Source organism: Phocoena sinus, chromosome 1, assembly GCF_008692025.1.
Source record: "Phocoena sinus isolate mPhoSin1 chromosome 1, mPhoSin1.pri, whole genome shotgun sequence".
NCBI classification, from domain to species: Eukaryota; Metazoa; Chordata; class Mammalia; order Artiodactyla; family Phocoenidae; genus Phocoena; species Phocoena sinus.
Window position 1 is genome coordinate 117,230,981 of NC_045763.1, and position 27,769 is coordinate 117,258,749.

General features: G+C 57.6%; 2 protein-coding genes across 3 annotated transcripts; both read right to left on the bottom strand.

Annotated features, from left to right (window-relative positions):
* Positions 1 to 474: 474 nt before the first annotated feature.
* TAGLN2 (transgelin 2) lies at positions 475 to 8,245 on the bottom strand. Of its 2 annotated transcripts, none has more exons than XM_032630399.1 (5): positions 8,124 to 8,245; positions 2,794 to 3,001; positions 2,145 to 2,319; positions 1,738 to 1,840; positions 475 to 1,431 (listed from the first exon to the last, which is right to left on the bottom strand). In XM_032630399.1, exons 2-5 carry the CDS (start codon positions 2,971 to 2,973, stop codon positions 1,290 to 1,292), a joined length of 600 nt encoding a protein of 199 aa, XP_032486290.1. In that variant the 5' UTR covers positions 2,974 to 3,001; positions 8,124 to 8,245; the 3' UTR covers positions 475 to 1,289. The 2 variants fall into 2 exon arrangements, with proteins under 2 accessions (XP_032486290.1, XP_032486300.1); XM_032630409.1 differs by lacking the exon at positions 8,124 to 8,245 and adding an exon at positions 6,965 to 7,173.
* Positions 8,246 to 10,764: 2,519 nt separating this feature from the next.
* On the bottom strand, positions 10,765 to 26,831 carry IGSF9 (immunoglobulin superfamily member 9). Its single transcript, XM_032630386.1, has 20 exons — positions 26,579 to 26,831; positions 26,152 to 26,340; positions 21,140 to 21,292; positions 20,143 to 20,297; positions 19,791 to 19,908; positions 18,048 to 18,189; positions 17,811 to 17,956; positions 17,576 to 17,718; positions 16,232 to 16,372; positions 15,582 to 15,698; positions 15,220 to 15,370; positions 14,900 to 15,023; positions 14,470 to 14,645; positions 13,982 to 14,232; positions 13,688 to 13,772; positions 13,415 to 13,591; positions 13,175 to 13,217; positions 11,995 to 12,846; positions 11,623 to 11,750; positions 10,765 to 11,392 (listed from the first exon to the last, which is right to left on the bottom strand). Exons 1-20 carry the CDS (start codon positions 26,634 to 26,636, stop codon positions 11,211 to 11,213), a joined length of 3,531 nt encoding a protein of 1,176 aa, XP_032486277.1. The 5' UTR covers positions 26,637 to 26,831; the 3' UTR covers positions 10,765 to 11,210.
* Positions 26,832 to 27,769: the final 938 nt, after the last annotated feature.

The window sequence follows — 27,769 nt, forward strand, 5'->3', positions numbered from 1 at the left end:
CCAGAAGGAATGCTGCTAGGTTCTCACCAGCAAGCAGCTCACAAGTGCCTGGGATGATCACCAAGGCTTCCTGCCTCCAGCCACCACCACCAACTCCTTCTTGCTCACTCATCCCCCAGCTCGCCAGATCCTCACCACCGCAAGCCTACCCCTGGCCCCCAGACTGGTCTGGCCACCAGAGGTCACCTTGCATCAAGCCTGCCTGAGGGCCTCCCACCCAGACACCTGCCAGGACTCAGGGCTGTGTGGACGGCCGGCCCCACCTTCCTGCAGTGGCTGAGAACTGTTCTGGCTGTGGGAAGGGCCCAGCCAGGAGCACCTGGGTAGGTGACGGCCCCGCCTCCCTGTGGAGCCTGCCCACGTATGCTGTCATCATGGCTTCTAGCCCAAGGGCAGCTGGGAGGGCCTGTCCCATCTCAACCCCACCCCTAAACCAAGTGAGAAAAAGAATGGGAAGGAAATCGATGATGGGGAGATGTTTGTAACCTTTTATTTCAAAGCCCTCTTCCCTGGAGCCAGTCACCGCCCTTCCCCCACATTCCTCCCTTCCCAACAGTGGACTCAGTGGCCCCAGACACAGCCAGAGTCCATCCAAAAAAAGACAGAGATTCTTTATTTAAACCAGCAAACTCAGATTCTTCAAGCCCCAGCCCATGGTGGGCAGCCTTCCCTCCCCGGTCCCCTCACCCCCACCCGTTAGCCACAGAGAGGGGAATGGAAAATGAGAAGCCTGAAGGCCTCTGCCAGGGCAGGCTGCCTCAGAAGTGTGGTGAGTGCAGTCCAGCTGGGGCTGGGGGGGCAGCCGCCACAGACCCCTCCCTATAAATTAAGTCCCTGCAGCCACAGCTGTGGGCGAGGCGTACTTGTTGGGAGAAGGCCATTAGGCAGCATCCCTGACTCCCAGCCAAGGAATGGATTAGGGCACAGGGCTCAGGGGAAGAGAGGCCAGAGAGAAAGAGAAGAGGTATGGTGGGGAGAGGGGGTGATGCCCCCCTAATTTTGGTCCCAGGGAAAAGAGGCCAGTTGGTCCAGTTTTGGTGGATTTAGAGAAGGGAATGTATTAGTAAGCACAGTGGGGAGGCCACCGTCAGGCACCCCCAGAGGAGACAGGCCAGGCCCCCACCCTGGCAGAGGGGAGCGTGAGAGCTCCAGGGGCTCTCAGGGAATGTCACTGCTAAAATATATATATACATATATACACATATATATATATATATATATATATATATATATATATATGTGTATATATTAACCATTCACGGCAGGCAGGGGCAGGGCTGTGGGTGGGATCAGAGGATCTGGCGCGGCATTCCGTAGCCAGTCATGCCTGCCTGGGACGCCCCGCGATTGGTCCCCATCTGTAACCCAATCACATTCTTGCCCTCCTGCAGCTGGTCGTCTGAGAAGTTCCGAGGGTTCTCCTTGGATTTCCTGGGTGGAAAGGGAGCGTTGGTTAGGAGGAGGGTGGAGGCTGCCCCAGTAAATGTCCTCCATGGACATAGCACAGGCTTTCTTTGGCTTAAGTACTGGTGCCAGCTCTGCCCTGGAGAGCCTTGAGCTCTCTGAAGCCACCCGGTCATCTCTCAAAAGGGACTGTCCCTTGCCACCCCGGGAGACTCATGAGGATTAAGTGAGACGAGGAATGTGAAAGTGCTTTGTAAAGGGCATTTCCTAGGGACAGGAGTGGGCAGGATCACCGCGCCGGCCCGGGGCCTGGGCTGCCCCAGCAGTACTCACTTGGGAAACCAGTTGGGATCTCCAGAGAAGAGCCCATTGTTCTGGGCTACCGCCAGCCCACCCAGGTTCATCAGTGTCCTCTGCACACAGGCCATGTTCTTTCCTGGGAAGGGGGAGGGGGTATGTTGGCCTCAGTGGGTCTGGGGTCCTGCATGCCAGGCTTCCACCTCTATCACTAAGTCAGCAGGCCCAGCTTCCTAATTCTTTTACTCTTGGTCTCCCGACCCTTCTCCAACCCAACCCCCAATATGGCCAACTCCTCCATAAACACACACACACACACACACACACACACACACACACCACTCTTTGTCCTCAGGTATCAGAAACCTGTCCCTTCTCCCTGGTGGACATGGCCCAACCCAGCCTCTGGTCTTCTGGATGACAGTGCCCTGGCCCTGACCCACCTTCCCAGAGGTCCACAGTCTGGAAGATGTCAGTGGTGTTGATGCCGTAGCGCTCGGCTGCTTGCAGGAACTGGGAGATCTGCTCCATCTGCTTGAAGGCCATGGTGGAGGCCTGGATCTTCCTCACTGGGGCCTGCCCCTCGGGGTACAGCCCATTAATGAGCTCACACAGCACCTGGGTGAGGACAGTAGGTGTGCAGAAGTGAGGCCCTGCCTACCACAGATCAGAATGTACCATGCTCGGCGCTAGAGACAGTGAACCGCAGAGGTACCTCTCCTACCTGAAGACAGCTCTGACTCTACCTGGAGTGAGCATCAGGCTCCTTCCTGACCAGCCCCCTGCCTCTGAGCCCAGAGCATAAACGGTGCTATTCCAGGATTACCAACTACAGCACACCTCCCCCAGCTCTTCCCTTAGAGTTCCTCTTCCTTCTGTCACACATGGCTTCCACTGCAGGGAGGCACGTTCACCCTCCCACTTCCCTCGGCAGGAGGGAGGAAAGCAGGGGGCCTCTGCACGATGAAGATATCCCGGCTCAAGAAGAGCTGGGAGGGGGCTGCCCTCCATTCTTCAGCTGAGACAATCCCCGGTCCCTCAGATCCAGCCCTGCTCTCCTGGCACTTCTGGTCAGAGGCGCCCAGCTCTCACCGTGCCATCCTTGAGCCAGTTCTGGAAGTTCTCGCGCCCAGGCTGGGGCTGGCCCACATCCTTGCGGCACTGGGTGGTGATCCACTGGATCAGGATCTGCTCCAGGTCTGCATCGTATTGTTTCTCAATCTTCTGCTGCACCTCCCGGCTCAGGCCGTAGGAAGGTCCCCTGTTGGCCATCCCAAAGGGCGGTGGTGTCTGGGGGAAGCTGGGGAGAGGACACATCCAGGCCTGTGGTCAGCACTCTGCAGCCTGTGGGGTGGGGGATTCTGACACACACCATATCCCCAGGGTGGGCCCCGGAGGTGAGGAGGTGAGAACAGCCACCAAATGAGGGAAGTCTCACCTTAACCCCTGGACATGGGCTAACTCTCAGTGCTCAGAACTCTAGGAGGTGTTAAGGCACCTCTGGGTTCTTCCACCCCTGTGACAGGTAGCCTGTCTACTCTACTGAGGCTTCCCATTAGATTTCATTTGAATGGCTCCACTGCTACAATGAAGTATAAAACCCGCTGGAATAGAAAATAGGGTAAATGAGGCCAGGATTGGGGGTTCAGCCCCTCGTTTGGGGTGGTCAGCTTTAGCAAAGGCAAACTGGTCATTCTAACCCCAACCCTGCCTTTTCCAGTTCTGGGCAAGAGAATGATTTGGAAAGAATATGGAGTGGCTGGAGAAACCTATGTCAGGAGCTAGGGGACTGGACAGATCTACCCTTAATTAGCCACTGGGTTTTAATTGAACACCCACTATTTGTGCTGGGGATTGTGGAAGACACAGAGGTCCTTGGCCCTAAAGTTGCCCACAGTGCCATCAGAGAGACAAAGTGAGCACCTATGAAAGGGCAAGAGTTGTACATGATGAATATTAAACTACACAGTCAGACCACATGTTAGAGGAATTGAGAGAGGAATATTGGCAGAAGAAGCCTGGAGGGCTTCCTGGAAGAGGCAGGTCTGAGTAGGTCCTTAACAGATTTCACCAGGCAAAGGGGCTTCCCGTGAGAAAAGAGGTAATACCTAATTCTACTTTCCTTTCTAGAAGCAGTGGTAGGCAGAATAATGGCCCCCCAAAGGTGTCTATGTTCTAATTCCCAGAACCTGGGAATGTTACCTGATATGGCAAAAGGGATCTTGCAGATGTGATTGAATTACAGATCTTGAGATAGGGAGAGTACCCTGGGTCTCCAGGGGGGCCCAGTGCACTCACGACAAGGGTCCTTATGAGTGAAAGAGGAAGGCAGATGAGTCAGAATGGGAGAAGTGAGAAGGAAGCCAAGGTTGGAGTGACGCAGGGTCATGAACCAAGCAATGCAGATGGCCTCCAGAAGCTGGGAAAGGTAAGGAATGGAATCTCCCCTAAGTCCCCTGGAAGGAATGCAAGCCCTGCCAACACCTTGATTTTAGCCAGTGAAACCTAGCTCTGCAAGATATTACATGTGTGTTGCTTTAAGTCACTCAGTTTGTGATAATTTGTTACAGCAGGAATAGGGCACTAATCCAGGAGCCTTGGGTGGCATTTTTAGGGAAACCCGGGAAGAGAGGGAGGGATGGGGAAATACACAGCGGGGTTTCTTTAACTTAGTTGGAGGACCTCTGTTAGGAAGAACTGGGTGGTTTCCTGACCACTGGCCTGGGTTGACAGCACCTCGCAGTGGGCAGTCTGTCCCCACCTGCCACCTCCCCGCCTAGGTCCCACACCCAGAGCCCTGTCCTAGGAATGCTACCCATGCCGAGTGGGAGCCAGGACCCCATTTCCTGCCCCCATCCCCTCCCCATGGGCTCTTCTTTCTACTCTGAGATAGAGCTGGCTGACTGTACATAAAAGGGGATGCCCCAGGCCAGGCACCTCTGTTCAAAGAGAGGGAAGAGAAACACTGCCTCTCCCTACCTCTGGCCCCAGGCCAGGTCAGACTTAAGGGATGGAGTCACTCTGGCTCCCTGGGTCCCCCCCGCACAGCAGGCTGAGCCACCCCAGCCCCCCCTCCCTGGGCCTGGGGCAGGCCACAGGGACAGCAGCTGCCTCAAACGTCCGCCCACCTCTCAGCCCCAGCAGAGGTGGGGCTCGGGCCTGTCCCCTCCCCCCCACTGCAACATGGCTGCTCCTTCCGACTGCAGCCTATTGGGCTGCACATTTCCGGCAGCGATCCTCCCCATAACCAGTTATTGTTAAACCTCATTAAGACAACCCAGCCCCACTTCACCCAGCCCGGAAGCCCGGCCAGATAAATGTCAGTCTGGGCCTTGACCCACACCATGAGCCAGCACACACTCAGCAGGGGGAGGGCAGGCCGGCCGAGTGGAGAGAGGGAGACAAGATTCTCTCCCCTCAGCCCAGCCCCAGCTGCCCAGCTGAGAGCCACTCGGTCTCCGTAAGCCTGTGACCCCTGACGCACAGGGCCACGGCTGGGAGGCTCAGAAGCAAGGAGAGGGGGGCCAGAGGCTGCTGCCACCAGTAAGCCCCCTTTTCCCAGCCCAGTGTTCAGACCTCACTTCTGGGAGCAGCTTCACTGTGGTCACCTGGGCCTCAGGGCTGTGTCTCCATGGAGCCAAGTGGCCTGAGGCCCAGGGATCACTATGGCCCAGGGAAAGAAAGGACAGGAGAATGATTAACCCAGACACCAGGGTTAGGAGGGGAGCACAGGACCGAAGAGTGACCCCTCCAGTGTCACTTACGGTATGGACGGGCAGGACAGACTCGGCCTCCCAGACCCACCTCTGGGTCTCCCTCCTAAACCCTGGTGCCTGGGCACATCTGGCAAGGTCACAGACTCCAGCTGCAGTGTCTCGGCTCCACTCTGGAGCCATTGCCCTAGATCCCGAGGTGCCAGAGCCGTAAAGCAGAGCTCTGGGAGGAGGCAGGCCAGACGGGCCCAGCCTGCCCACGGCTGCTCTCCCCACCCCCACGAGCAGGCACACGCTGAGGGGCTGCGGCCGCTGGAGCTGGAGCGGCCCACGCTAGTGACACTCAGGGGACATACCCTGGCTCTCCCTTAAAGGAGGGAGGGTAGCCAGTTGCCTACTGCAGTGGGGAAAGGCTGTGTGGGAGATGCCCAGAGCTGGGGGTCCGAAGGGAAAACAACAGCTGCACAGCTTGGGGGGTGGATTGGCAGTGAGTAACCTAAACCCCAGAGCTGCCTACAGCGGTGGGAACAGCCCTCACTCCCACCCACAAGGTTACAACAGTTGAGAAAGGGGGAGGGGCCACAAAAGGCACTCCAGCCCTCAGCCCCACCCAGACCCTGGGCTGGAAGCTGACCTCACCGCACCGCCGACGCCAAAGAAAAAGCGGACATGGGGTGGGAGTAGGATTCCAGGGCTCCTGGCTGGGGTGTTGAACTGGAAAGACAAAGGGACTCTCCATTCACTGTGCAGAGAGGACACAGGGGAACCTCCCAATCCAGAATTGGCATTAAGACTATTTTGAAAAGGCAAAACAGGGATACTTGCCCCCAAAGTGAAGTGCCACAGGGAGCGGGGGTGATGGGAGACCTATGATTGAAGGGCCACCTTGGGGCAGCCCCCTTGGTATCAAGAGTCAGCAAGCAGAAGAGAAAGCTGAAGCTATACAAACAGGAAGCCACAAGGCTTGCGCAGGAGGAGGGGTATGGTGGGGGCCGTTGCCATGGCTTCTGTGTACCAAACACAGGAATGGGGCAGGGTGGGGGCACCAGGCAGAAACATCCACTCGGCGCAGGAGTGGCGGGGAGGCTCCGAGTGGGGGCGGAGCGGGGGCGGGGCGAGGGCGGGGAGCAGAAGTGGGATCCTTGGGAAAGGGGCCGCTTCACAGGTACAGACAGGTGCAAGGGATTCCTCAAGGAAGCAGCTGTGGAGGGTACGGAGGGCGTGTGGAGAAGGGAAATTACAAGTTTTGGGGTAGAGAAGTAGATTTAAGGAAATAGTTCAGGAGTAGAAGAAATGTCCTGGGAACAGAAGGTACATTCTGAGCTAGAGAGCCCCATAACTGAAAATCCTGGGTGGGAGAAGGGATGGGGGTGGGGGAGAAGGGATGGGGGTGGGGAGAAGGGATTAGAGACCAATCCCCGGAGAGCAAAAGAGGGACCCGGGCTGTGGAGTGGGGGGGGGGGGGGGGTGGGGGTGGGGGGAGAACTGCACTTGGACAAAGACTTATTTGTTGATTCTGGAAGGGGAGGGCCCTGCCGGCCCCACCCTACCTTGGCCTCCTCGGCAGTCTTCCCTGTAGACTAGGAAGAAGAAACTGGGAGTGGGGTTAAAGACGGGGAGCTGTCCCTCTGTCGGGTGCTCTGGAGTCAGAAAACTAGGAGAGCCACAGGCCTCCTCCTACACCGGATCCCCACACCAGTCCATCCTCACTTCTACCCCACTTCTTTCTGCTCACAGATACCAAGGTGCCCCAGAACTTCACAGATACCGGCTCCAGGAGACTCCAGGAGGCCTGCAGAGGGAGGGGGGTGGGGGAGGGAGGTGGCAGTCCATTTCCGGTCCTGCCGCCCCCCCCTCGCCACACCCTGGTCCGTTACTGGGATGAATCACCCACCGCCCGCCGCTGGGGTGACGCAGTGGTCTGGGCAGCCCGCCCGACCGCCCGCCCGCGGCCACCACCGACTTTCCCAGCAGCAGGGGGCAAGGGGTGGGGGCATCGGCTCCCGTAGGGGCTGGAGGCCTGGAAAGCATCCATCCTCCCTCAACACCACCTCCTACAGACAGGGCATGATGGGGCGCAGTCAGGGCTGCAGCCTCCCAGATGTTTCAGGTCGGGGGGACTCTCCTGGAGGCGACTGGAGCTTCAACTCCCCGCCCGAACCCGGGAAGGCGAGGCCATGCGGGACCCGCGCGCGGAGCCCCCTCGCCCCAACCGGCGACGCCGAATCCCCAGAAAAACGAGCTGCAGGAGAATGAACAGAAAGGTCGGCTTCGGGGACGCAGAGGGCAGGCAGCACCCACACGTGCTCCTGGAACTAGGAAGTGAAGCGTCGCTTCGGAAGCCCCGGCGGCGCCGAGCTGGCCAGGGTGGGCGCCGGGACCCTGTACGCTCCATCACTGGGGGCCAGCCAGCTAATCCCTGACGCCCCCCTTTCCCCACCCCAGCGAAGACCCGGGGCTGGAGCCGGCGGGCGGGACGCAGTCCCCGAGTCCCTAATCCGGACGGACGGCCCCGTCTATGCACTCGCAACAGCGGTTTACCTCATTGCTCAACAATGCGGGGTCAGAGCCTGGGGACAGACCTGACAGCCCGGGGAGGGGCAAAGCAGTCAACGGACCCTTGCCTGCCAGCCCTTGATCACCAAGCTCACTGGAGCAAGTCGCAAGCTCTGGCTTCTAGCTTTCTAGAGACCCCTCCCTCCAGCTCACCGTTCACGCGGGCCGGAGAGTTGCGCACTCCAGGAGGCGTCTGCAGCGCGAGTGAAGCTCCGGGGCCGGGCCCGGCGGGAGGTTTTCAGCCTGCTCCCGCCTCGGACGGGGCGGACCAGGGGCGGGGCAAGGGCCGAGAGGGTTTAAAGGCGCCGCAGTCCAGAAGCTGAGGGCAGTGCTTAAAAGAGAGGGGCAGTGGAGAAGAACCTGAGTTAAAGGACCTGGAGGCAGTAGCCTCCACTCTTGAGAACCTCTACCCCTACTCCAGAGCCCTGAAACTTGTGCCCCAGTGGGAAACTTTCTGCCTAGGTTAGCTCAAGACTGTGGGCGTTTTTATACGGGAAGAAACCTCTTGGTTTAAAAAGGGTGGTTAAGTAAATGGAGGCACAGGGAGACGCTCACGGCCCCCACTCCACACACACACACACAACTGGCTAGGGTGAGGCAGGACTGGGGCTAGCAGGCCAGGACAGCTCCTGGTCTTGGTGGTCTTGCTTCCCACCTTCTTCAAGCCCCAGACTAGCAATGAGGTGATTCCGTGCCCAGGGCCCAAGAGGCATGATCAGCGTTGGGACCCAGGGTTCAGGCTTGACTTCTTTTTTTTTTTAACAATTTTATTTTTTTATTTTATAATTTATTTTTTTACTTGGGGGCTGTGTTAAGTCTTTGTTGTGGTGTGTGGGCTTCTCATTGCAGTGGCTTCTCTTGTTGTGGAGCACAGGCTCTAGGCGCATGGGCTTCAGTAGTTGTGGCACATGAGCTCAGTAGTTGTGGCACGTGGGCTCTAGAGCGCAGGCTCAGTAGTTGTGGTGCACGGGCTTAGTTGCTCCGCGGCATGTGGGATCTTCCCGGACCAGGGCTTGAACCCGTATCCCCTGTATTGGCAGGCGGATTCTCAACCACTGTGCCACCAAGGAAGTCCCCAGACTTGACTTCTTTCCCCTTCATTTCCTCCTCTATGACCTGGCACCTCTTCTTAATCCTGGAGGGATCAAAAGAACCCTCAGTGGAGGAGGAGGCTGGCAGTTCTTCTGTCTCTGAGGGTGGAGGAGAGCCTCGTTTGGGGGTTGAAGGAGGGCTCCCTCCTCCCTGTTTTCAGGCTTCAGTTGAGCAGTCCCTCTGGGGTGGAGTCCCTGCTTACATCCATCAGTGGAGTTCTTCACAGATGATAGAAGACCCAGTTGAGCCTGGTTTTCAAGCGCATCACCAACCAGTGCCGGACTTCCCTGGTGGTGTAGTGGTTAAGAATCCGCCTGCCAATGCAGGGGACACGGGTTTGGTCACTGGTCCGGGAAGATCCCACATGCTGCAGAGCAACTAAGCCCATGCGCCACAACCACAGAGCCTGCACTCTAGAGCCCGCGAGCCACAACTACTGAGCCCGCGTGCCACAACTACTGAAGCCCATGCGCCTAGAGCCCGTGCTCCACAACAAGAGAAGCCACTGCAATGAGAAGCCTGCACACCACAACAAAGAGTAGCTCCCGCTCCACGCAACTAGAGGAAGCCCGCACACAGCAACGAAGACCCAATGCAGCCAAAAATAAAATAAATTTTAAAAATAATAATTAAAAAAAAAAAAACCAGTGCCTCCCCACCTTTCCATTCTCTCTTGCCCAATCCTCCCTACCCCTATATTCCAGTGATTCCCTGGTAGGCCAAGGAATCCTCCGTGCCTTTACACAGGCTGTTCCTCTGCCTGGGATGCGTTTCCTCCCATGACTGACTTCTCACCTGCTCTATCCATCACCAACTTTGTGACTTTTGGGCAACTTACTAAAGCACTGTGCACCTCAGTTCGCTAGTCTATAAAATAGAGCTAATAGTACTACGTACCTCAGAGTGGTAGAGAATTAAATGATACATGTAAAGAGCTTACAGCAGTGCCTGGCACATAGTGAGTGCTCAGCTGTGGCTATCATCATTGTTCTCACTTCCTGTGATGATGCCTGCAATCGTCCCAATTTATCCCAGCGCAAGCTGTAAGCATTCACTGTTTGCTGACTCCTTCCTTCATGCTGCCTTAATAACCAACACATAATTTATCACAGAACTTATCACATAGTACTGTAACTATTTCTTTTTCTTTCTTTTTTTTTTTTTTTTTGCGGTACGCGGGCCTCTCACTGTTGTGGCCTCTCCCGTTGAGGAGCACAGGCTCCGGACGCGCAGGCTCAGTGGCCATGGCTCACGGGCTCAGCCGCTCCGCGGCATGTGGGATCTTCCCAGACTGGGGTACAAACCCGCGTCCCCTGCATCGACAGGCGGACTCTCAAACACTGTGCCACCAGGGAAGCCCTGTAACTATTTCTTTACTTGCCTGCTTCACCGACCAGAAAGAACTCCCCAAGAGCAGACATGTCTTGTGAACTTTGTAGTTCCTCTGCATCTAGCTCAATGGCTGGTCTCAGTTGGCATTCAATAGCTGACCTCAGTAGGCACTCAATAAATGCTTTTTGAATGGATATTGAACGTACATCCATTCATTCAGGAAGAGTACCCTCAGGAAGAATACCCTCCTTTTTTTTTTTGCGATAAGCGGGCCTCTCACTGTTGTGGCCTCTCCCATTGCGGAGCACAGGCTCCGGACGCGCAGGCTCAGCGGCCATGGCTCACGGGCCCAGCCGCTCCACAGCATGTGGGATCCTCCCGGACTGGGACATGAACCCGTGTCCCCTGCATCGGCAGGCGGACTCTCAACCACTGCACCACCAGGGAAGCCCTACCCTCCTTTTTTAGGGTTCCGGGATTTTCCAACCTCCCTCTCAGATTCAAAGCAGATGACACACAGAAAGATTTTTCAGACTTTCTTTATTCACCTGTAAAAAAAACCTCACCCACACCACACACACACGCATGCACGCGTGCGCGCACACACACACACACTCACACACACACGGGCAGACCTAAGATCCCTGTTCCAGTCCCCAGACTCTAGAGGCTCAGCATATCCCATACCAAGCCCACTGTCAGGGTCCGTGCCTGAGCACCAAGGAGGCGGGGCAGTGTCCCAGGCTGGAGCTAGTTCTTGCTGGGGGCCTTCTTCGCAGGGTCTGCGTGCCTTTCCCCTGCCTCATATTAGGGCATTCACAGCAGAGTGGCCTGTTCAGGGTGGGAGACTGGCTGTCGATAGGCCGGTAGCCGGAACCTAGCAGCATCTCGACGGCGGCGGAAGGCCAGGAATTCCTCCCGAAGGGCAGCACAGCGGGCCTCAGGGCCAGGAGCATGGGCGGTATTCAGGAGGCAGCCCTCCTCTGGAGTCTTCGCACCTGCAAGAGGGCAGAATAACGAGAGGAAGAAGTCTTAAGGTTCCCCGGGTGAAGTCTTGTGGTTCACCGGCACCGTGAAGCTCCCTAGGGCCTGCCAATGCAGAGAAGCCAAGACAGCAAGAGGAGAGGGCCTGGGGCCCAGGGCCCAGCTGGGAACTGACTAGGTCCTAAGGGTGTGGGTGCAGGACAGCAAGGCCAGGGGTGCCTGCCTTTCTGGAGGGCTCCCACACCTAGCTCTGGCTCAGCTTCAAGTCGGGATCGAGGGCCAGTCAAGCCCAGGTGCAGAGTCTCCAGCAATTCCATGTCCCCTGGGAATTCTGAGTCCCATTCATAGTTCTCATCCACAGATGTGTTCCTCCTGTTAAAAGGGACAGACGTTTGGTATGGGTGGAGCAATGGAGGGTAGCCAGAAAAGCCTGAATGAACCCGGGGACCCCAAGCTGAGGGTGGGCCATGGGTTTCCTCTGAAGATCCCTGGACCTCAGCAAAAGGACCTCAGCTCTCCTGGTCCCAGGGTGGGAATGGAGCAGAGAAGGCAGACGGTATAGGAGAGGGGTGGGGAGAACCTGGATAGGGCAGGGCTGGGCAGGGACTGCCCTCACCTCGTGCTGACTGTCACAACATGCTCCCTTCGGGGCCACCTCTCAGGGCCACTGGCCCAGCTGCTGGTGTCTCCTGGAGCGGGGCTGAGGTAGCTGCCTCCTGCAGAGGGGGCCGTGGAGGGGGGCCGAAGGAAGGAGGCGCTGCCCCGCCCACTGCTCTGGCTTGTGAGGCTGCCCCGAGGCACAGCAGGCAGAAGGCTTGGCAGCAGCCGCTCCCTCAGTGTCCAGTCAGTCAGTGCTGTGTACGGGGGCTCTGGGGAGGCCCCAACCCCGAGCACGGCCCCAGGAAGCGCTGCCCTGGGGAACTCAGAGCGGGAGTCCAGGGGGTGGAGGAGAGATGAGGTGGGGCGGGGCCGGGTATCCATGTAATCTGGGGGAGGGGCAGGCTCCTCCAAGGGGGGCCAGTCCCCATCTACATTCATCTCCCTGAAGAAGGGCAGGCTCAGGTACTGGAGCAGGGGTCCTGGACCTGGCAGGGAACTGGGTGGCGCTGCTGGAGGGGGCCTCACAGGGCTGATGTCTGCAATGCAGAGGGGCTGGGGCATCCCACTGGGGCTGCTGCTGCCATCATAGGACCTGGCCTGACGCTGTGCTGGGGTCCGAGGCTCAGCCTGCTCAGGGCCTGACTTTTCTTGGGAGGTCCCCACCTTGGGTCCCATCACAAATCGCCCATCTGGTCCCCGGCAAATGGGCTCCAGGGGTAAGGGCCCCCGGCTAGGTGGAGGATCCGGAGGGGGGCTGGGGGGTCCAGCGGGTTCCCCCCAGAGCAGACTCTGGCGCAGGCTGGGGACTGGGGAACCCTGGAGCTTCAGCTTCGCCACGCTGTCAGGACTGCCCGAGCCCGAAGCAGAGCTGGGGAAGGACAGGAGATCAGGGTCTGTGGTAGGGGGCCAGTCCCTCTCCCAGGGACCAGCGTCAGGCCTTGAGAGGTTTGATGCAGAACAGAGCAGAGCTAGGGAGAGCAAGGGAGAAAAGGACCCACATGGTGGAGGGGTGGAGCGGTGGAGGGAAGGCACAGGCAACGCTGGACCAGCCCCCAGGCTGGGGTCTCTGCACTTCCATCCTTACCTCCCTCTCACTTCTGTTCCACCTCTCCTACCCCTCCTACCCCAAGGTGCAGAAAAGGAAGCAGAGAACCCTGGTGCTCACAGAAGGAAGCCGAGGAAGTGGAGGGACTTACTGGGGAGCTGACTTCCCGGCCGGAGAGAAGATAAGAGGTGCATCTGTAAGGACAGGAGAACCAGAGGTGACACAGGCGCCCAATCTCATCTGCCTGGGAAAAGTGGAGGCCAGTGGGGAAGCAGGACCACGGGTTGTTGGAACACACCTGGCCCACGCAGGAGGGAGGGATTTCTCCTCCAGGTAGGAGGTGCTTATGGAGGGGCGGGGCCCTTCTTTGGCCGGGCCCCAGGTGGCCTACCTTGGCGGAGGCGTTTGCGGTGGCGACGTGCGTCTCTGCGCTGGTTCATAAGGCAAGCGGCCAGGATACTCACGAGGACAGCCACGCCCAGGAAGCAGACCCCGCCCACCACGCCGGCCAGCACGGGCTGGGGCAGGAGGCCCGGCAGCTGTGTGCGCGAGGGGTAGACCTCCAGGCCTGGGCAAAGGGCCACGGGGGAGGGTCGGTGTCCACGACTTAGTGGGCTTCGAGCCCCCCAATCCCCAGGGCTCTGCCCTCCTGCCAGATTCTCACCAGAAGTGGAGACGTTGGCCGTGTTGCTGGGATCACTGACATAGCTACCGGCGAAGGCCACAAGGCGGAACTCGTAGAGAACGTCCTGGGGGTTGGGGTCCAGGAAGGGGGTCAGGGCTCAGCACTGCCCACCCCCAACCCCGTTCGGAGAGACTTTGCAGTTGGAAGGTACGGGTGAAGTGGACAGCCGGAGGTGAGGATAGTCAAATCAGGGTGAGATCAGGTTTGGAGAGTGGAGCAGAGGGCAGGAGGGCTGCTGGGAGGACCCTCCCTGTGCCCACTTCCCACACCTACCTTGATAAGTCCTGGCACCAACAACTGCATTTCACTGCCTGCCACGGCCGGATCCAGCACCTCCCACCCCTGGGAGCTTTGCCGTGCCTCCAGGACGTAGCCATCCAGTCTCTTAGGGACTAGTTCTGGGGGGTCCCAATGCAGGAGTACCCCCCGGGGTGTCCTCACTGCCACCAGACCTCTCGGAGGGGACAGGGGAGGCAGCATCTCTGTTGCGGGAGGACTGGGGGCAGCTGGTGTGGTAGGAAGCCCTGAATGGGACAGACAGACTCGTAGAGATCGGATTTCCAGTGCTCTTCCCCTGCTCCTCTGGCCTTCGACATCCCCTGGTGCCCAGCTGCTCTCCCAGAGCCCCTAAAGACAAGCCTGGATCATCTTCCACAAAGCCCTCTGGCCCCCAAGCTGCCCAGCACCTCCGCCCCCTCCCACCCGGGTCCCTACAGCCCTTGCCTATCCCTGTCTGCTGCTCTGGGTAAGAGGTCTCTCACCTTCAGGAGCAGACAAGACGATCTCGCTGAAGGGCCCACTCCCCAGCTTGTTCTGAGCAAGGACGCTGAACTGGTATTGGGTGTGGGGCTGCAAGCCTGGCACTAGGAGGTGAGCAGCCCCCATGGGCACAGCCAAGGACACCCAGTCGTAGTGGGCTCGGTCAGGACGCTTTGCCCTGGAGGACAGGAGGAAATGGGGGGCACCTCACATGCTAGGAAGAGCAGGAAGGTTGGAGTCCAGAGAGCTGACCTCTCCCCTCCCTTTCACCATCCGGGGTCTCAGGACCTGGGCCATGAATCCCTGAGATTCTCTGGAACTAGGGCAGCAGAGTTAGGGCAGGGCTGCGATAGAGGGCTGGGAGAAAAGACAGAGGGCCAGAGAGAGAATCAGGGTGTTGAGGGAGAGGGATGGCAGGCGCAGGTCGCTCACAATGGGGTGTACCAGACGCTGAATCTCTGCAGGTAGCCACCATCAAAGCCAGGCTCCCAGGAGACATTGGCACCCTTGGGCAAAGGCACGACGGACACATTGGTGACAACGTGGGGGCTGGTGCCTGGGTCGGGGGAACAGAGGGATGATGGTCAGGGTGCTGAGGGACAGCAAAGAGCTAGGGGGAGACTAGGGCTTCGGCCCTCCACCCATCATCCCAGGGGCACCCCACCCAAGATCCCCCATCTGGGCCCCCCAAAATGATTTATTCCCATCTCCTTCCCACATGGCTGCCTCCAGCTGGCTCTGCCCCCACTAACCCAGCACGTAGACATTCGTGGAGGTGGCCACTCGGGCCACAGCATTGCTGGCTGTGCACTCCCAGCGCCCGTGGGCCTCCTTGGTCAACGGTCGCAGGATGAGGCTACTGTTGCTATCCACCTGGGCCTGGCCCTGCGGCCCCCGGCCCACCTACAGAACCACTGGTCAGCCCTGAGGACACACGCAGCCACCCCTCACCAAGGGCGCCACTCATCTCTCCGGGCAGCTCCAGTTTCCTCCCCGCCCTGCCTCTGACAGCCCTCTCCTCCCCACCTGCTCCCTCCCACAAAACGGCCAGGAGCACGGAGAGGCAGGGGCGTAGCAGGCGTGAATACGGGAGGAGCGGGGTCAGGAGCCTTACCTTAGCCCAAGAGATAGTAGGCGAAGGGTCTCCTCGGGCAGAGCAGGGGATGAGTAGCTCCCGCCCTACTTCTTGGAAATATTCTTCCTTGGGCCGTTCTAGAAAAGCTGGGGGAGCCTGTAAGCCAGATCTGGCATTGGGAGGGGGCTCTCTCACACTGCTGTCTAAGGGTCATTACTTCCCCTCTGCGGGGCCCCCGTCATGCTGCGTCTGTCTCCATCTCTCAGTGTCTCTCTAGCTTTCTCTCTGTTCCCCAGCAGGGAAGCTGGAGGGACATTGCTGGAGAGACGAGGGGCTCTCTGGAGATGTACAAACCTCTGCAGAACACCCTTCACCCTGCCCTCTGCTTCCCACTCTCTTCCCTCTAGAGCGGAAGGCAGCCTGGTCCAAGTTAAAGGGTCAGGGCAGGCAGGATATCTTACTGTGTGGAGGTGACCGATGCCCCACCTCCCCAGCACCATCTCTGCAAAAACCTCTGTGATGGCATCTGATAGCTGCTGCCGTGGCCACCGTGGGAAACACAGACTGGGAAGCCCACCCCCCCCTCCCCACATGTGTCTGTCCCACCCGCCTCTGTCAGCCCGGTTGTCAGCACTAGGCTCGCATCTTCGGCCACCTGACCCGCTGCCGCTGGCCCCCCCGAGCCTCACCTTGAGCAGCACGCGAGTCACCGGGGAGGGCCCTGCAGTGCCAAGACGGTTGTAGGGGGTGCAGGAGTATTCTCCCAGCACATCCTCATTCCCCAGGGCAATGATCAGAGAACCTTCTGGGCCCTGGGACCAGCCAGGGAACTGGAGGCATGAGGAGATGACAACCAGAGAGAGAAACTCAGCGGAGGCCAGACCAGAGATGGAGAGAGGCAATGCGCGGGAGGGACCCACATGTATGCAGAGGATGCCACAACCCTACCCCTAGGCCAGACCTCTCTGTGAATTCCATCCTTCCTTTCTCTTTCCTACAGAGGGGCCACTACCAATGGGGGTGAAGACTGGGACTGCAGACTCCAGGAGAGCCACTCACGGGGAATCCAGTGTGCACGGCACACCCTGGGGTTGAGCTTGAGAGGTGTGGGTCTCCTGGCCCGCTGTCTTCCCAGCACTCCGAGATTACATTCTGCATCTTCCACCCCGAATCGGTTCTTCTTCCTGGCTTCCCTAGTTCTGTGTTAAAGGCTAACATCCGACTCCTCACTCTGTCTCACGCCCCACGTCTGTCCTCCTGGGAAGGCCTTTTGTCCCATCTATCTTCATGTCCTCCTTTCTAGCTCAGACCTCGTAACCCCTCACCCACACTCTCATTTCAATAGCCTCTCTACCCCCTCTGTCCGTCCAGTCTCTTCCTCTCCATTCCTGTCACACCGTTGCCCAAGCAACTTCCCTGCCTCCGAATGCCTCCGGACTTTTTTTTTAAACCTCAGACAAAAATTTACAGAGCACCACTACAGTTGCAGTAGCCCTGGGGAGACTAGGATTAAAAGATGAAATACTAGCCCACAAGGAATTTGTGGTCTTTGCCGACAAACAAAAGATCTCAATCCCCATGGAATGACGTAATATTAACTTGGCATCCATAGTTCCTCCTTTTGGTCCCAACCAGTCTTTCCAGATTTCTCTGCACCAGTCACGTCCCCATAGGCACTGTAGCTCCCCCCAGCTGGGAGACTCATTATGCCATAAATGCACTATACTGTTCCTGCCTCTGGGCCCTGGTTTCTGCATGGAATGTCTCTCTACCCTTCAAGGCCCATCACCAGAGTCCCAGAAGCTGTTGCTGATCTATCCTCAACCAGTCCTAAGAGGAAGGTGCTCGCCGCATCCTGGCCTTCTAGCAGTGTCTGCACGGCTGTGCTGCCCCCTCTAGGCATGGGTGTCTCTGCCCATGCAACAACCTACACAGCATGTTCCCCAGTCACTGAATTGATCTAATGCCGCCCCAGCTGTCCTGACTAGAATACCACCAAGCTAAGCCCTCTATCCCCTGCCCCAAGCCTGTACCTTGTCCAGCTGCAGGGCCTGCCCATCCTTGGTCCAGCTGACAAAGAGCAGTGGGGGATTGGCACGAACTGGGCACCGGATCACCCCCCGCATGCCCATGGGCAGGGGTGTCTCAGGAGGCATGGCAGTCACCTGGGCGGGGTCTGGGGGGAAGCAGTGACAAGTTGTCGGGGAGGAGCTTGGCCTGGCCCAGGGGAGGAGAGCAGTCTGGGGAGGGAGCTGGGGTCAGGCTTACAGAGAACAGTGAGGTAGGCAGAGGCCGAGGGTGGGCGCGGAAGGCCATTGCTGGGTACACAGGTGTAGCGGCCCGCATCATCAGGCTGGGCGGCCTGCAGCCGCAAGCTGCCATCCACCAGGATCCGCACTCGGGGCTGCAGGCGGCTGCAGTATGGCACGTGGGCAGGGGGGTCCAGGTCTTGCTGGACTCAGACTGCCCATCAGTACCCCACACCCACCCCACCCCACGCCTCACCTAATGTGGAAGACATTGGTGCTGTCCTGGAACCAGCTGTAGGTGAGGTTAGCGGGGTACGCCTCAGCCTGGCAGGCCAGGGAAACATCCTGGGAGGCATTGACCGTGCTGTTCTTGGGGGGCACCACGATCACTGGGGGTCCTGTCGGGGGGAGCACACGGGAAAGGGGAGGCCTCAGCCCAGTCTTCCAGGAACCCTAAGGGTCACTTCTACAGTTCTTCCCAGGTCCGCTCTCTGGAATACAGGGCTGGTTGCTACAAAGCCTTGGGAATGGAAACAGGTCCTAACCCTTTTATTTAACACAAGTTCTTCCTCTGCCCTGGCTAGCTCCCCTTCCCATCACCTCCATTCACCTAGTTTCCGGTGTGTGTGTGTGTGTGTGTGTGTGTGTGTGTGTGTGTGTGTGTGTGTTGGGGAGGGGGAATCAGTTTTACCCCTCTGATCACCCTTTACACCTTTACACCCACTACCCTTTCCATCCTTCATCTGTCACATCTGGAATCACCTCTACGTCTCCTACCCTAATCCGGGTACCCAGTACCTTACCCCAAGATGCTGCAGCAATCCCTGACTCCAGGCTCCGCCATCACTGCCACTCTGATGGCCATTCATGCAGAAATGTCCCCCCCACCTTTGGCCACAGAACACTTCTACTCAAGAACCCACAACAGCTCCTGGCTCCTAGCACATTAAGCTCAAACTTCTTGGCCCAGCCCTGTGGGCCCTTGTAACCCCTGCCTGGCCAACTGTCTCTTCATATGTCAAGTCTTTGTGAACTCTTTCAGGTCAGTATGGACAGCTCACTGTGCCTATGCCAGACTCACTCCCATCTCCATGCCTTTGCTCTCTGGACCCACAGTCTAGAATGCTCTTCCCTGAGAGCCTGGCCAGGCCACAGAGCCCCTGCCAAACCGTCTCTAGCGTCTGCAGCTGCACTGCTGTTTCCCTTCTCTGGGCTCCTATAATAAGTGGTCAGTAATAAGTGGTAATGATACGAGTTGGTGTATAGAGCACTTACAGGCATGCCGGGCATAGCTGAGCACCTTACCTGCCCTATTCTCATTTAATCCTCCCAAGAGCCTTTTGTGGTAGAAATTATTGTCTCCACTTCATAGGTGAAGACATGAAGGCTCAGAGGCAGAGAGACTGGGAGGTGACTTGCCCGAGATCAGCAGGGAAGGCAAATTCATACTCAGGCCTTCTCAACACCAGACTCAACACCACTGCCCAGCACTGCCTCTCCCCCAGTACCCAGGAGAGAGGCACTTCACCACTGCGTCTTATTTCCCCCTGTGGATAAGAGGCTCCACGAAGGCGGAGTCTACTTCTCAGCTTGCTTTCTAAGGGGAAGGGCTTGGCCAGGAATTACTATGATCATTGCGCTCGTCTGAACCTAATTCTTGTAACAATCCTGCAAGGAACATAGGAACCTCTTTGTATAGATGAGGAAACTGGAGGTCAAGGGGATTCCATGGCTCATGGTCTAACACCAGCACCCACGCCCTTTTCACTATACCACATTGCTGGCTCTAAATATCTATCTCCGTTCACTGATCCTTTTACAGGCAAGATGCTGGTTTTAGAGGAAAAGCCTGTATTGGGAGCTCCCTCCCTCTCCATGGGCCCCTGCCCTCAGGCACAAGCCTCCCCCCCGCCTCGGCTGCTGGCTGTGTGCACCTCCAGCCACAGGTCAGTCCTCTCACGTGTGTGTCCTGTTTCCCGGCCCTCCCCCGAGACAGCACCTAGCACCAGCAGCTGGGTGGCGTGGATGGCGCTGCCCTCAGTGCTGGAGGCTTGGCAGGTGTAGACCCCGGAGCTGCCTCGCTCCACCCTCCGGATCCTCAGCGTCCCGTTCTGCACCTAGAGTCAGAGTGGGTGAGGAAGGACCCTTGTGTCTCCCCCGCCCACGGCGGGCCTCAGACCCCGCACTTCCGAGGCTGGCCAGCAGAGGGAGGCAGCGTGCTGGGCTCAGGGAAGCCAATGCCAAGCCCCTCCTCCGGCCCGTCTCCCAACCTCCTGGCCTCCAGCCCCGCTCCCAGGCCACTACCTGCCTCACACTCTATCTGGCCCACCCTGTCCAGCCCTGGGACTCACCTGCACCTGACTCTGGCCCTGGCCGAGGTCCTGTCCTAGGAGCTTCCAAGTCACACGAGGTTGGGGGCTGCCGCGGGCCGCGCAACGCAGGATCACAGGCTCCAGTTCCCGCACTTCCAGCACCTGGGGAGGCGTCTCCAGGAATTGAGGGGGCGCTGCAAGGAGAGAGGCGTCAGGGATTGCCAGAGGGGCCATCAGCCCAAAGAGCAGCGTCCGAGGACCAGAGAGGCAGATCAGGGCCTCAGCCTTCAGCCCATCAGCCCACCAGCTTCATAGGAATTCCCAACCCAGGGCCACCCTGTCTGCTGCACCCAGGACCCAGTAAGGACGCACAAGCCCACTCCCCCACTGGCCTGCAGAGTTGGTTAGGGAGCTGACCACCAGGCTGGGTGTTCAGAGCTGGGAGAGAGCTAGGTGCCCTCTAGAAAAGCACTGTCCTGGGAGTCAGGAGACCTGAGTTCTAGACTACTCTGCCACTAATCAGTGGTATGACCCAGTCTCCCCATGCCCCATCCGGGAAATGGGAAGAACTATGACCTCCTTGCTTCTTCGGGTTGAGACAGAACTCATGAGGTACTGGGTTAAAAGGTGTTTTGAAAAAACAAAATGTTGTATATATGTGAGTGATGTTTCACTCAGGGTTCAATAACCCCTTATCCCCTCCTACCCATTACCCTCTCTTGGCCAGGGAGGCGGGAGCAGGGAAGAGAGAGGAAGAGGAAGTTCCTAACAAAGAGTCCAGAAGGCTGATTGGATTTAGGTTTGAGGAACTGAAAGGGCAGGAGTGGGGGTGGCAGGGGTAAGATGCAAACAGGGAGCCAGCAAACAAGAGGTGTCAGCAAGGGTGGGGCATCGGGACTGCCCTCCTCCCCTCCCCTCCCTTCCCTCCCCTCCCCCTCCTTCCCCCTTCCTCTCCCCTCCCTCCCCCTTCCTCTCCCCTCCCTCCCCCTTCCTCTCCCCTCCCTCCTCCACAGCCTGCCTGCTCCCAGCCTCATACAATTGACAGTGAGGTGCACCCAGGAGCCGTTAGCAGAGTCGTCCTCGGGTCTGTGCTGGTCCAGGAAGAGCACACGGCACTCGTACCAGCCCTGGTCCTCAGCCCGCAGCCCCTCGATCTGGAGAGATGCCCCCTTCTGAAGCCGGACACGCCCTGGGGGAGGAGCCCTGGATCAAGGGTGCAGAAGGGACCCCATGGGAGCCCCAGGCCCCTGGTCACACTGGTCATTCTCAGACGTCAAGAACAGGCTCAGTGTCTCCCAGTTACCCTGACAGAGTGGGGTCCAGAGAGGCACAGATGGGGTTGGGGTCACGGAGGGCAGATCTCTCCCTTCAGCCCCTCTGATGGCTCCTGCCTTTCAGCAGCTGGGACCCAGCTTAGACAGAGAGAAACCAGAGCAGCAGCAGATGGACACGGAACTACGCCCAGCTTCCAGGACTGTCGGGGGAAGGGACTTGAAGAGCCGACACTCAGTCTCCTCTGGATTCGTACAGAATCTGCCCATCCCTGAGCTCCTTTTGTAAGGGGGGGTCCCGGGAGTACTCCTGCCGGAGGACTCGGGGCCCAGAAACCACAGCTGGGTTTGGGATCCACACCTCGCCTACCAAAGCCCCTAATCCGCCAGGGATATTATCAGCGGCCTAAGCGCCTTAGGGTGGCCAGAGTCCAAACCAGCCAGGCAGCAAGGTCAGCAGCCTCCTCACCCCGTCCCCTCACGCTCCAGGGCATCCAAGCCCCGGCTGGCAGACTACATAGAGCTCCACAAATCACCCAGCCCCAGCGCAAGCAGACGGCGCCCTCCCACCCTGGCGGAGCCCTGCGCCCCAGACAGCTTCGTGGGTCCCTGGCAGTGCAGCCTAGAAAGCAAGGCACACGCTTGGGAGCCAGAGACCTAGCCTCCAGCTCTGCCATTTACTTCTTTGGCCAGATCACTTAACTTCTCTCTCAACATCAGCTTCTTCATCTATAAAATGAGAGAGAAAAAAATCCAGGTAGGTGGATGGAAGGCAGGCAGCATGGTGCCTGACATCGGCGGGTGCTTAAATAAAAGTGGTTGAACAAAGGAAGGAGCTCATGATCTGAAATCAGCAGCCTGCATTCAACCTTGGCACCATCCCTCACCTGACGACACACCCTCTCCGTCTTCTCCCCTGTATTAGTGAACAATGCCGTCACGCACGTCACCCTACCAGAAACCTGGTGTCACCTAGATTGCTCTCTCCATTAACCCCACATCTGCTTGTTCAGTAAGCCTTTCAGTTCTACCTCCTGGATGCTGTTTCCCTCTCTGCCACCTTCTCTTTAGTTTAGTCCCATAGCATCTCTCTCCTGGGTGACACCAACAGTCCACCAAGAGGTCCCGCTGCCTCCAGCCTCCCGCCCTCCACATTCATCAGCTACCCACCCCGCCTTGACCTTTGATAGGGACAGCTGACATTTTCTAATTCTTGTGGGTTATGCCAAACAAAAGCAACCAGACTGTGCCCCTACTTAGCCCGTTCTAAGACTGGGCAGTCTGAAGCTGCTCACACACTTGCCCCCTCCGATCTGCTTGCATTCTACCTCTAGGGTTCACCTTTCTGAAATAGAATCAAAACCCATGGGGGCCCTGAAGTCATCAAGGAAAAAAGAGGAGATGATCAGGCTGGGGCCGGCGCTGTGCTCATAGGCAAGGGACTGTTTTCTTCCAAGAATGAGGTCCAAGGGTGCAGATTCTCTAGAAGGGGTGGAGCTGCTTAAAGGGCTAGGTGTTTAAATCCCCACCTAGAAGATAAGCCTGAGTCGTGCAGGTAAATATTGAATATGATCACACCCTTCCTCCCACCAGTGGGATTCCTCAGTAACCCTAAACTGCCTGGCCATGGGACCCCCCCCCGTAGACCCCACTGCGACCTCTTCTTTTTTCTTTGTTTTGGCTGCGCCACGTGGCTTGCTCCCCAACCAGGGACTGAACCCCGGCCATGGCAGTGAAAGCCCGCAATCCTAACCACTAGGCCACCGGGGAACTCCCTGCGACCTCTACTACGTCCCGTGTGATGGCAACGTTTCATTACGGTGATCTTCGGTCGCTACAAAGAAGGAAGAAGAGGGAAGGGAAATAGAGTTTGGGATATGGGCCACGTAATATCAGGCATTGTCACCATACTTAATCCTTCCAAGAATTCCATTCTAGAAGAAGGAACTGATGTTAAGCTTCTTTGCAATAAGCTACTCAGTGATACAGCCAGGCCTCCTTTCTCATGATACAGCATGCTCTCCATTGCGTACCAGTATGAGGATCAAGTGACGCTCAGGGCACTTATCACTGAGCATAGTCAGTATATTCTCACTCTGGGGATGTCGGTAGCCAACGGGTAACAGCTCCAAATGTCTGCTGATCGGAACATCTAATAAAGCATAGAGTATGTCCTAACTTTTCTGTGAGGTATGAATAGCTAGACCTGTAGAGTCACAGAAGAACAGGAAGCTGGCCAGGGGCAGGCCATCCTGTATCCTCCTGAGTCCTGGGCCCCCCTCCACCCGCAGAGCCAGAGCCTGAGTGTCTCTGGACCTCCCCACGTGCAGGGGAGTATAGAGGAAGGAGGCACAGTCCCCATTCTTGCAAGCTCTAGGAAGGCAGGGAATCCACACTCATGACATGTGCACGTTCATATACACACAGAAGCTTAAAAAATATTCCAAGAGGCTAAGAAGCAAGAGGAGTATGGAAGGCTTCCAGGAAGAGGTGACTCTGCAGAGGGTATGTAAGGCTAAAGGTAGTGAGGGGAGATGATTAGAGGGAGCCAGGTTGTTCTAAATGGAGGATAAGATAACTGATTTGTATCAAATGACTCAGGACACAGAGAAAATTCACGTCCCTTCTGCCACGTGGGGTATCTTGAAACTCCCAAGAAATATAGCACAGAAGTCGAAGACCAAAAGCTGGTCCCATGAATTAGAAGAGCTGATCTAAGATCCACCCCAGGAGAGCTAGTGTAGAAGAAGTGGACCCTCTTTCCTCTGCACGCCTAGTCACGGTTTCACACCATGCAGGCACTCTGTACAGGCTCTGTGCTGGGTTCTTTACGTACAGCAGCTAACTTCATCCTAGGATTTAGTCCTGGCTTGTTTTATACTGCTTTTTACTACTTTTGTACTCGTCTGTAAATCCAGTCTCCTCTGCTAGATGGATTCTAGGGTCCTCAAAGATTGGAAGCCTTCTCTTCAGTGTAATCCCTGAAGCTCCAGTCTCTCTCATGGTCCCTCCCACATTCTAGGCCACGGGCCTCACACACACAGTCCCAGGCCATCTCCCCTTCGCTTGCCCAGAGGGTTTATGACAGGACAGCATTGTCCTTAGCAACCTTCACCTCCCGTTGCCTAGCAACTGCAGTTCAGAGTCCCCTACACAAAGGCTGAGAGGCCCCTTCCACACTGGGAGACAGTAAAAGGGTTAATGGGTGCAGGGGCCTCTCCCCAGGGCCCTGACTCCCCAGACTAGCCCTGCCTGACCAGGAACTCCAGAGTTGGGGCAGGGGTGGGCACGAAGGGCAGGGGTAGGAAGAAAGACTTGCAGCTGAAAGGAACAGCCAGAGACAGAAAGAAAACCCACAGGTAGCAAAGTTGCTACCGTCCAGTGGTTTGTCTGCCTGAGGGACCTCAAGACAGGACAGAGGGCAGGGGGTAGGGGGGAGGAGAGTTGCACATCTCCCTGGGGGAAGCCCAGGAAAAGCCCTTCTCTCCTCTGTCCTCCACCTCCCCCTGCCCTGCCGTCAGTCGGGCAATGTTCTGCATCTGCGGAGCCTCAGCCTGGCAGCCCAGCTCCTCCCAGCCCGGCGGGCAGAGGCAGGGAGGGCTGGTGGGCACAGCCGTTGTCTCTCCACTTGTCCTAATTGGGGCCCCGCTTTCATCAGTTCTCCGGGGGCTTGTGCAGACACATACGCTCCCACCAGGCTGTTTGCCGACAACTGACCCCAGTTGGAAAATAAACTCTTCCCTCCTGCAGCACCTGCCTGAGCCTCCTCCCCTCTCTGCTCAGCCTGCCCCGCGGTGACAGCTCAGCCAATCCTGTGGCTTCTCCCAGGATTCAAACTGAAGAGGGAAAAGGGAGGGGGTCCCCCGGCCCCCATCGACGTCCTCCCAGGTGGCCTTTCCTGGGCTTCCCCTCTGAAGAGGAGGCAGCCAGACTCTCTCCCCAGCAGCCCCAGCCCCAGCCCTAGGCTCTCCCACACACTGTCCTCGGAGACCTACACTAAACCGCTCAGATTAAGGCTCCATCGGGGATTAGGGGGAAGCTGAGCCTTTCGAGGGAGCCAGCTGGGGCACAGGAGAAGGCCCCTAGGGAGGCCTATCCACTATTTTAAATCCATACAGAAACCAGCTGAAGCAGGAGCCCAGCCCAGCTCCATCCATCTGCTGATCTTTAGGGGAGCCTGGTCCATCCCCAGCCCACCCCGTCCGTGCACGAACTCTGCTGTACCCAGAATCGGAAGCAGTGGAGAAGCAGCCAGGTCGTAGACCCACCCACCCTGCTGTCCCATCAGCCCACTCCCTAGAAGCCTAGAACACCCAACTAGCATTTAAGAAAGTAGGGGAGGAGGAGGGCAGGGCAGTGAGAAGATAGCAGAGCCAGGGACCAGGAGAGGGCCAAGTAGGGAGAATAGCGAGGATGAGGATGGTCTGGGAGGTTTCATGAGCTCTAGAAAGAGTGATTAGAGAAGTAGGATGGACACTTGGAATAGGGCTGCGGGATCTCCTTTGGAACAGACCATGTGGAGTTTTAAAGAGACCACATGTGTGTCTGTGTGTGTGTGTGTGTGTGTGTGTGTGTGTGTGTGTAAATGAATGAATCCTTCAATGAATGAACACGGCTTGGGAGCAGAGCCACGCTTGTTAAGCAGAGTTCAGGCAGTGGAGCTGGAGATGAGTTTGGGAAAGGGACAGAGCTGTTAAGAAGAGGACTTGTTCCCACTCTACCCAGTCCACCTTTGTTGGTGACACCTCCCGACCTCCCACCTGAGGATAAGCCTTACCCACGTAAGCAGGGTCGATGCGGGGAGAGTAGAGGCCGAACTGAATGAAGATGGGAAGCAGGAATCCAAAGCGCAGCCACTCGATGACGTGCAGAGGGGGCCGGCCAGCCGGGGACAGCAGGTCACAGCCCAGCACCGCACTCTCCCCGGCCCGGCCCACCACCGACACCACCTCAGGCTTCCCTCGACCTGCAGGGCACGTGGCATGAGGACACAGCAGAGGGCCAGAATCAGGGCTGGGAGGGGAGATATCCTCTCTATCTTTGTGGGCCCCCCAGGCCTTTGTGAAGTAGTTGAGGAAATCCTCGACTTCTGCAGAGCCAGTGTTGTTCCTCTCCTCCGCTGACCTGCACACAGAGAACCCCAGGGGACCACCACCCACCCCAAGGCCAACAAGGAGTTCCGGAGCCCAGGAAGTCCAGCTCACCGTCAGCCCCCTGGCTGATGATCAGGCTGAGGATGGCCAGACTGAGGCACCAAACCATAGCCCAGCTGCCTGCTCGCCCGGCCCCTCCTATCCACAGGGGCCCAGACGGAGGGGCCCAGGGACCTGCACAGCCCAGCAAGCCCTGTCAATCCTTCTGATTGGGTAACGGGGGTCAGCTCTCACTCCTCTGGACAGTTAGGGCTTGGCTCATGTAACACCTGACGAAGCCGTCCTCTGAAGCACCGCCAGATCTAGATGCAAAATGCAAGGCAACATGCAGAGTGGGCCAATGTTGGAAACCAGAAGAAACCCCGAGTCAGAGAAAAGCTGGAGGTGAGCAAAGGCAGAAGAAGGCGAGAGGAGAGCAGATGAGTGGGGGAAGGGCTGGGGTGAGGGAGTGCCGGGTGGGGAGACCAGACAGATGAGGACATGTGGGGAGCAGAAGAGCTGGAAAGATCTTAGAAAAAGCAGAGGAATTCTGGGGATACCCAGGTTACTAAGGCTCTTGGAAAGCTGAGCCAGGAGGGAAATTGGGTTCCTATACACTTGGAAAAGGACTTCTCAGGAAAGTATGGGAGATGAAGAGCCCCCATAGCCCCGCCTCTTCTCCCTCTTCTTTCCTTAGTCCTGATGCTAATAACAAGGTAGTGGATAGCAAGGTAGAACCAGTATTATCGCCTCCACCCCCCGGTGACAAATAAGGACCTTGGGTATCTCAGAGCCTTGCTCAGGCATACAGAGCCAGTTAAGGGCAAAGCCTGGATGAAAGTTGAGAGAAAGTGACCCCCCAGAGCACAAATCCTTGCCTCATTTCTCCAGCCTCTGTGAACCCTGCAAGCTGGAGGCCCTGTACCTCTTTCTCCATCAGCCTCCCGATACTGCTTTAGCCGTGAATGAGTCAGACACTTGGGAGAGGAAGATTGCCTCCCCATCTGCTGGTATGGGGGGCCCAGGCAGCATCCTCCAGGTCTGGGCAGGTCCTGGGGCTGGCGGCTGGCGCCACCTCCTCTTCTTGATGCTGCCAGGCAGCCCTCCCTCTGCCAGACACCATGACCCAAGTGCCTTAACCCAATTCCTCCCACTTACTCTCCCTCCAATATCTTCGTGGCCTAAGGTTTGCTAGGCTCCCCTTTCACTAACCCCAGGGGCATGGTCCATGAGAAGCTAAAAAGTCAAGCAGTCCCTAGGGTG

What these genes read in the sequence shown, in the direction of transcription:
- TAGLN2 (XM_032630399.1), bottom strand. Translation starts at nt 2,973, where the DNA reads ATGGCCAACAGGGGACCTTCCTACGGCCTGAGCCGGGAGGTGCAGCAG. An exon ending in GACTGTGGACCTCTGGGAAG is followed by an intron (nt 1,841 to 2,144) that starts GTGGGTCAGGGC and finishes CCCCCTTCCCAG; the next exon opens with GAAAGAACATGGCCTGTGTG. An exon ending in GATCCCAACTGGTTTCCCAA is followed by an intron (nt 1,432 to 1,737) that starts GTGAGTACTGCT and finishes CTTTCCACCCAG; the next exon opens with GAAATCCAAGGAGAACCCTC.
- IGSF9 (XM_032630386.1), bottom strand. Translation starts at nt 26,636, where the DNA reads ATGGTTTGGTGCCTCAGTCTGGCCATCCTCAGCCTGATCATCAGCCAG. An exon ending in CTACTATCTCTTGGGCTAAG is followed by an intron (nt 15,371 to 15,581) that starts GTAAGGCTCCTG and finishes GTGGTTCTGTAG; the next exon opens with GTGGGCCGGGGGCCGCAGGG. An exon ending in CGTCTTGTCTGCTCCTGAAG is followed by an intron (nt 14,233 to 14,469) that starts GTGAGAGACCTC and finishes TGTCCCATTCAG; the next exon opens with GGCTTCCTACCACACCAGCT.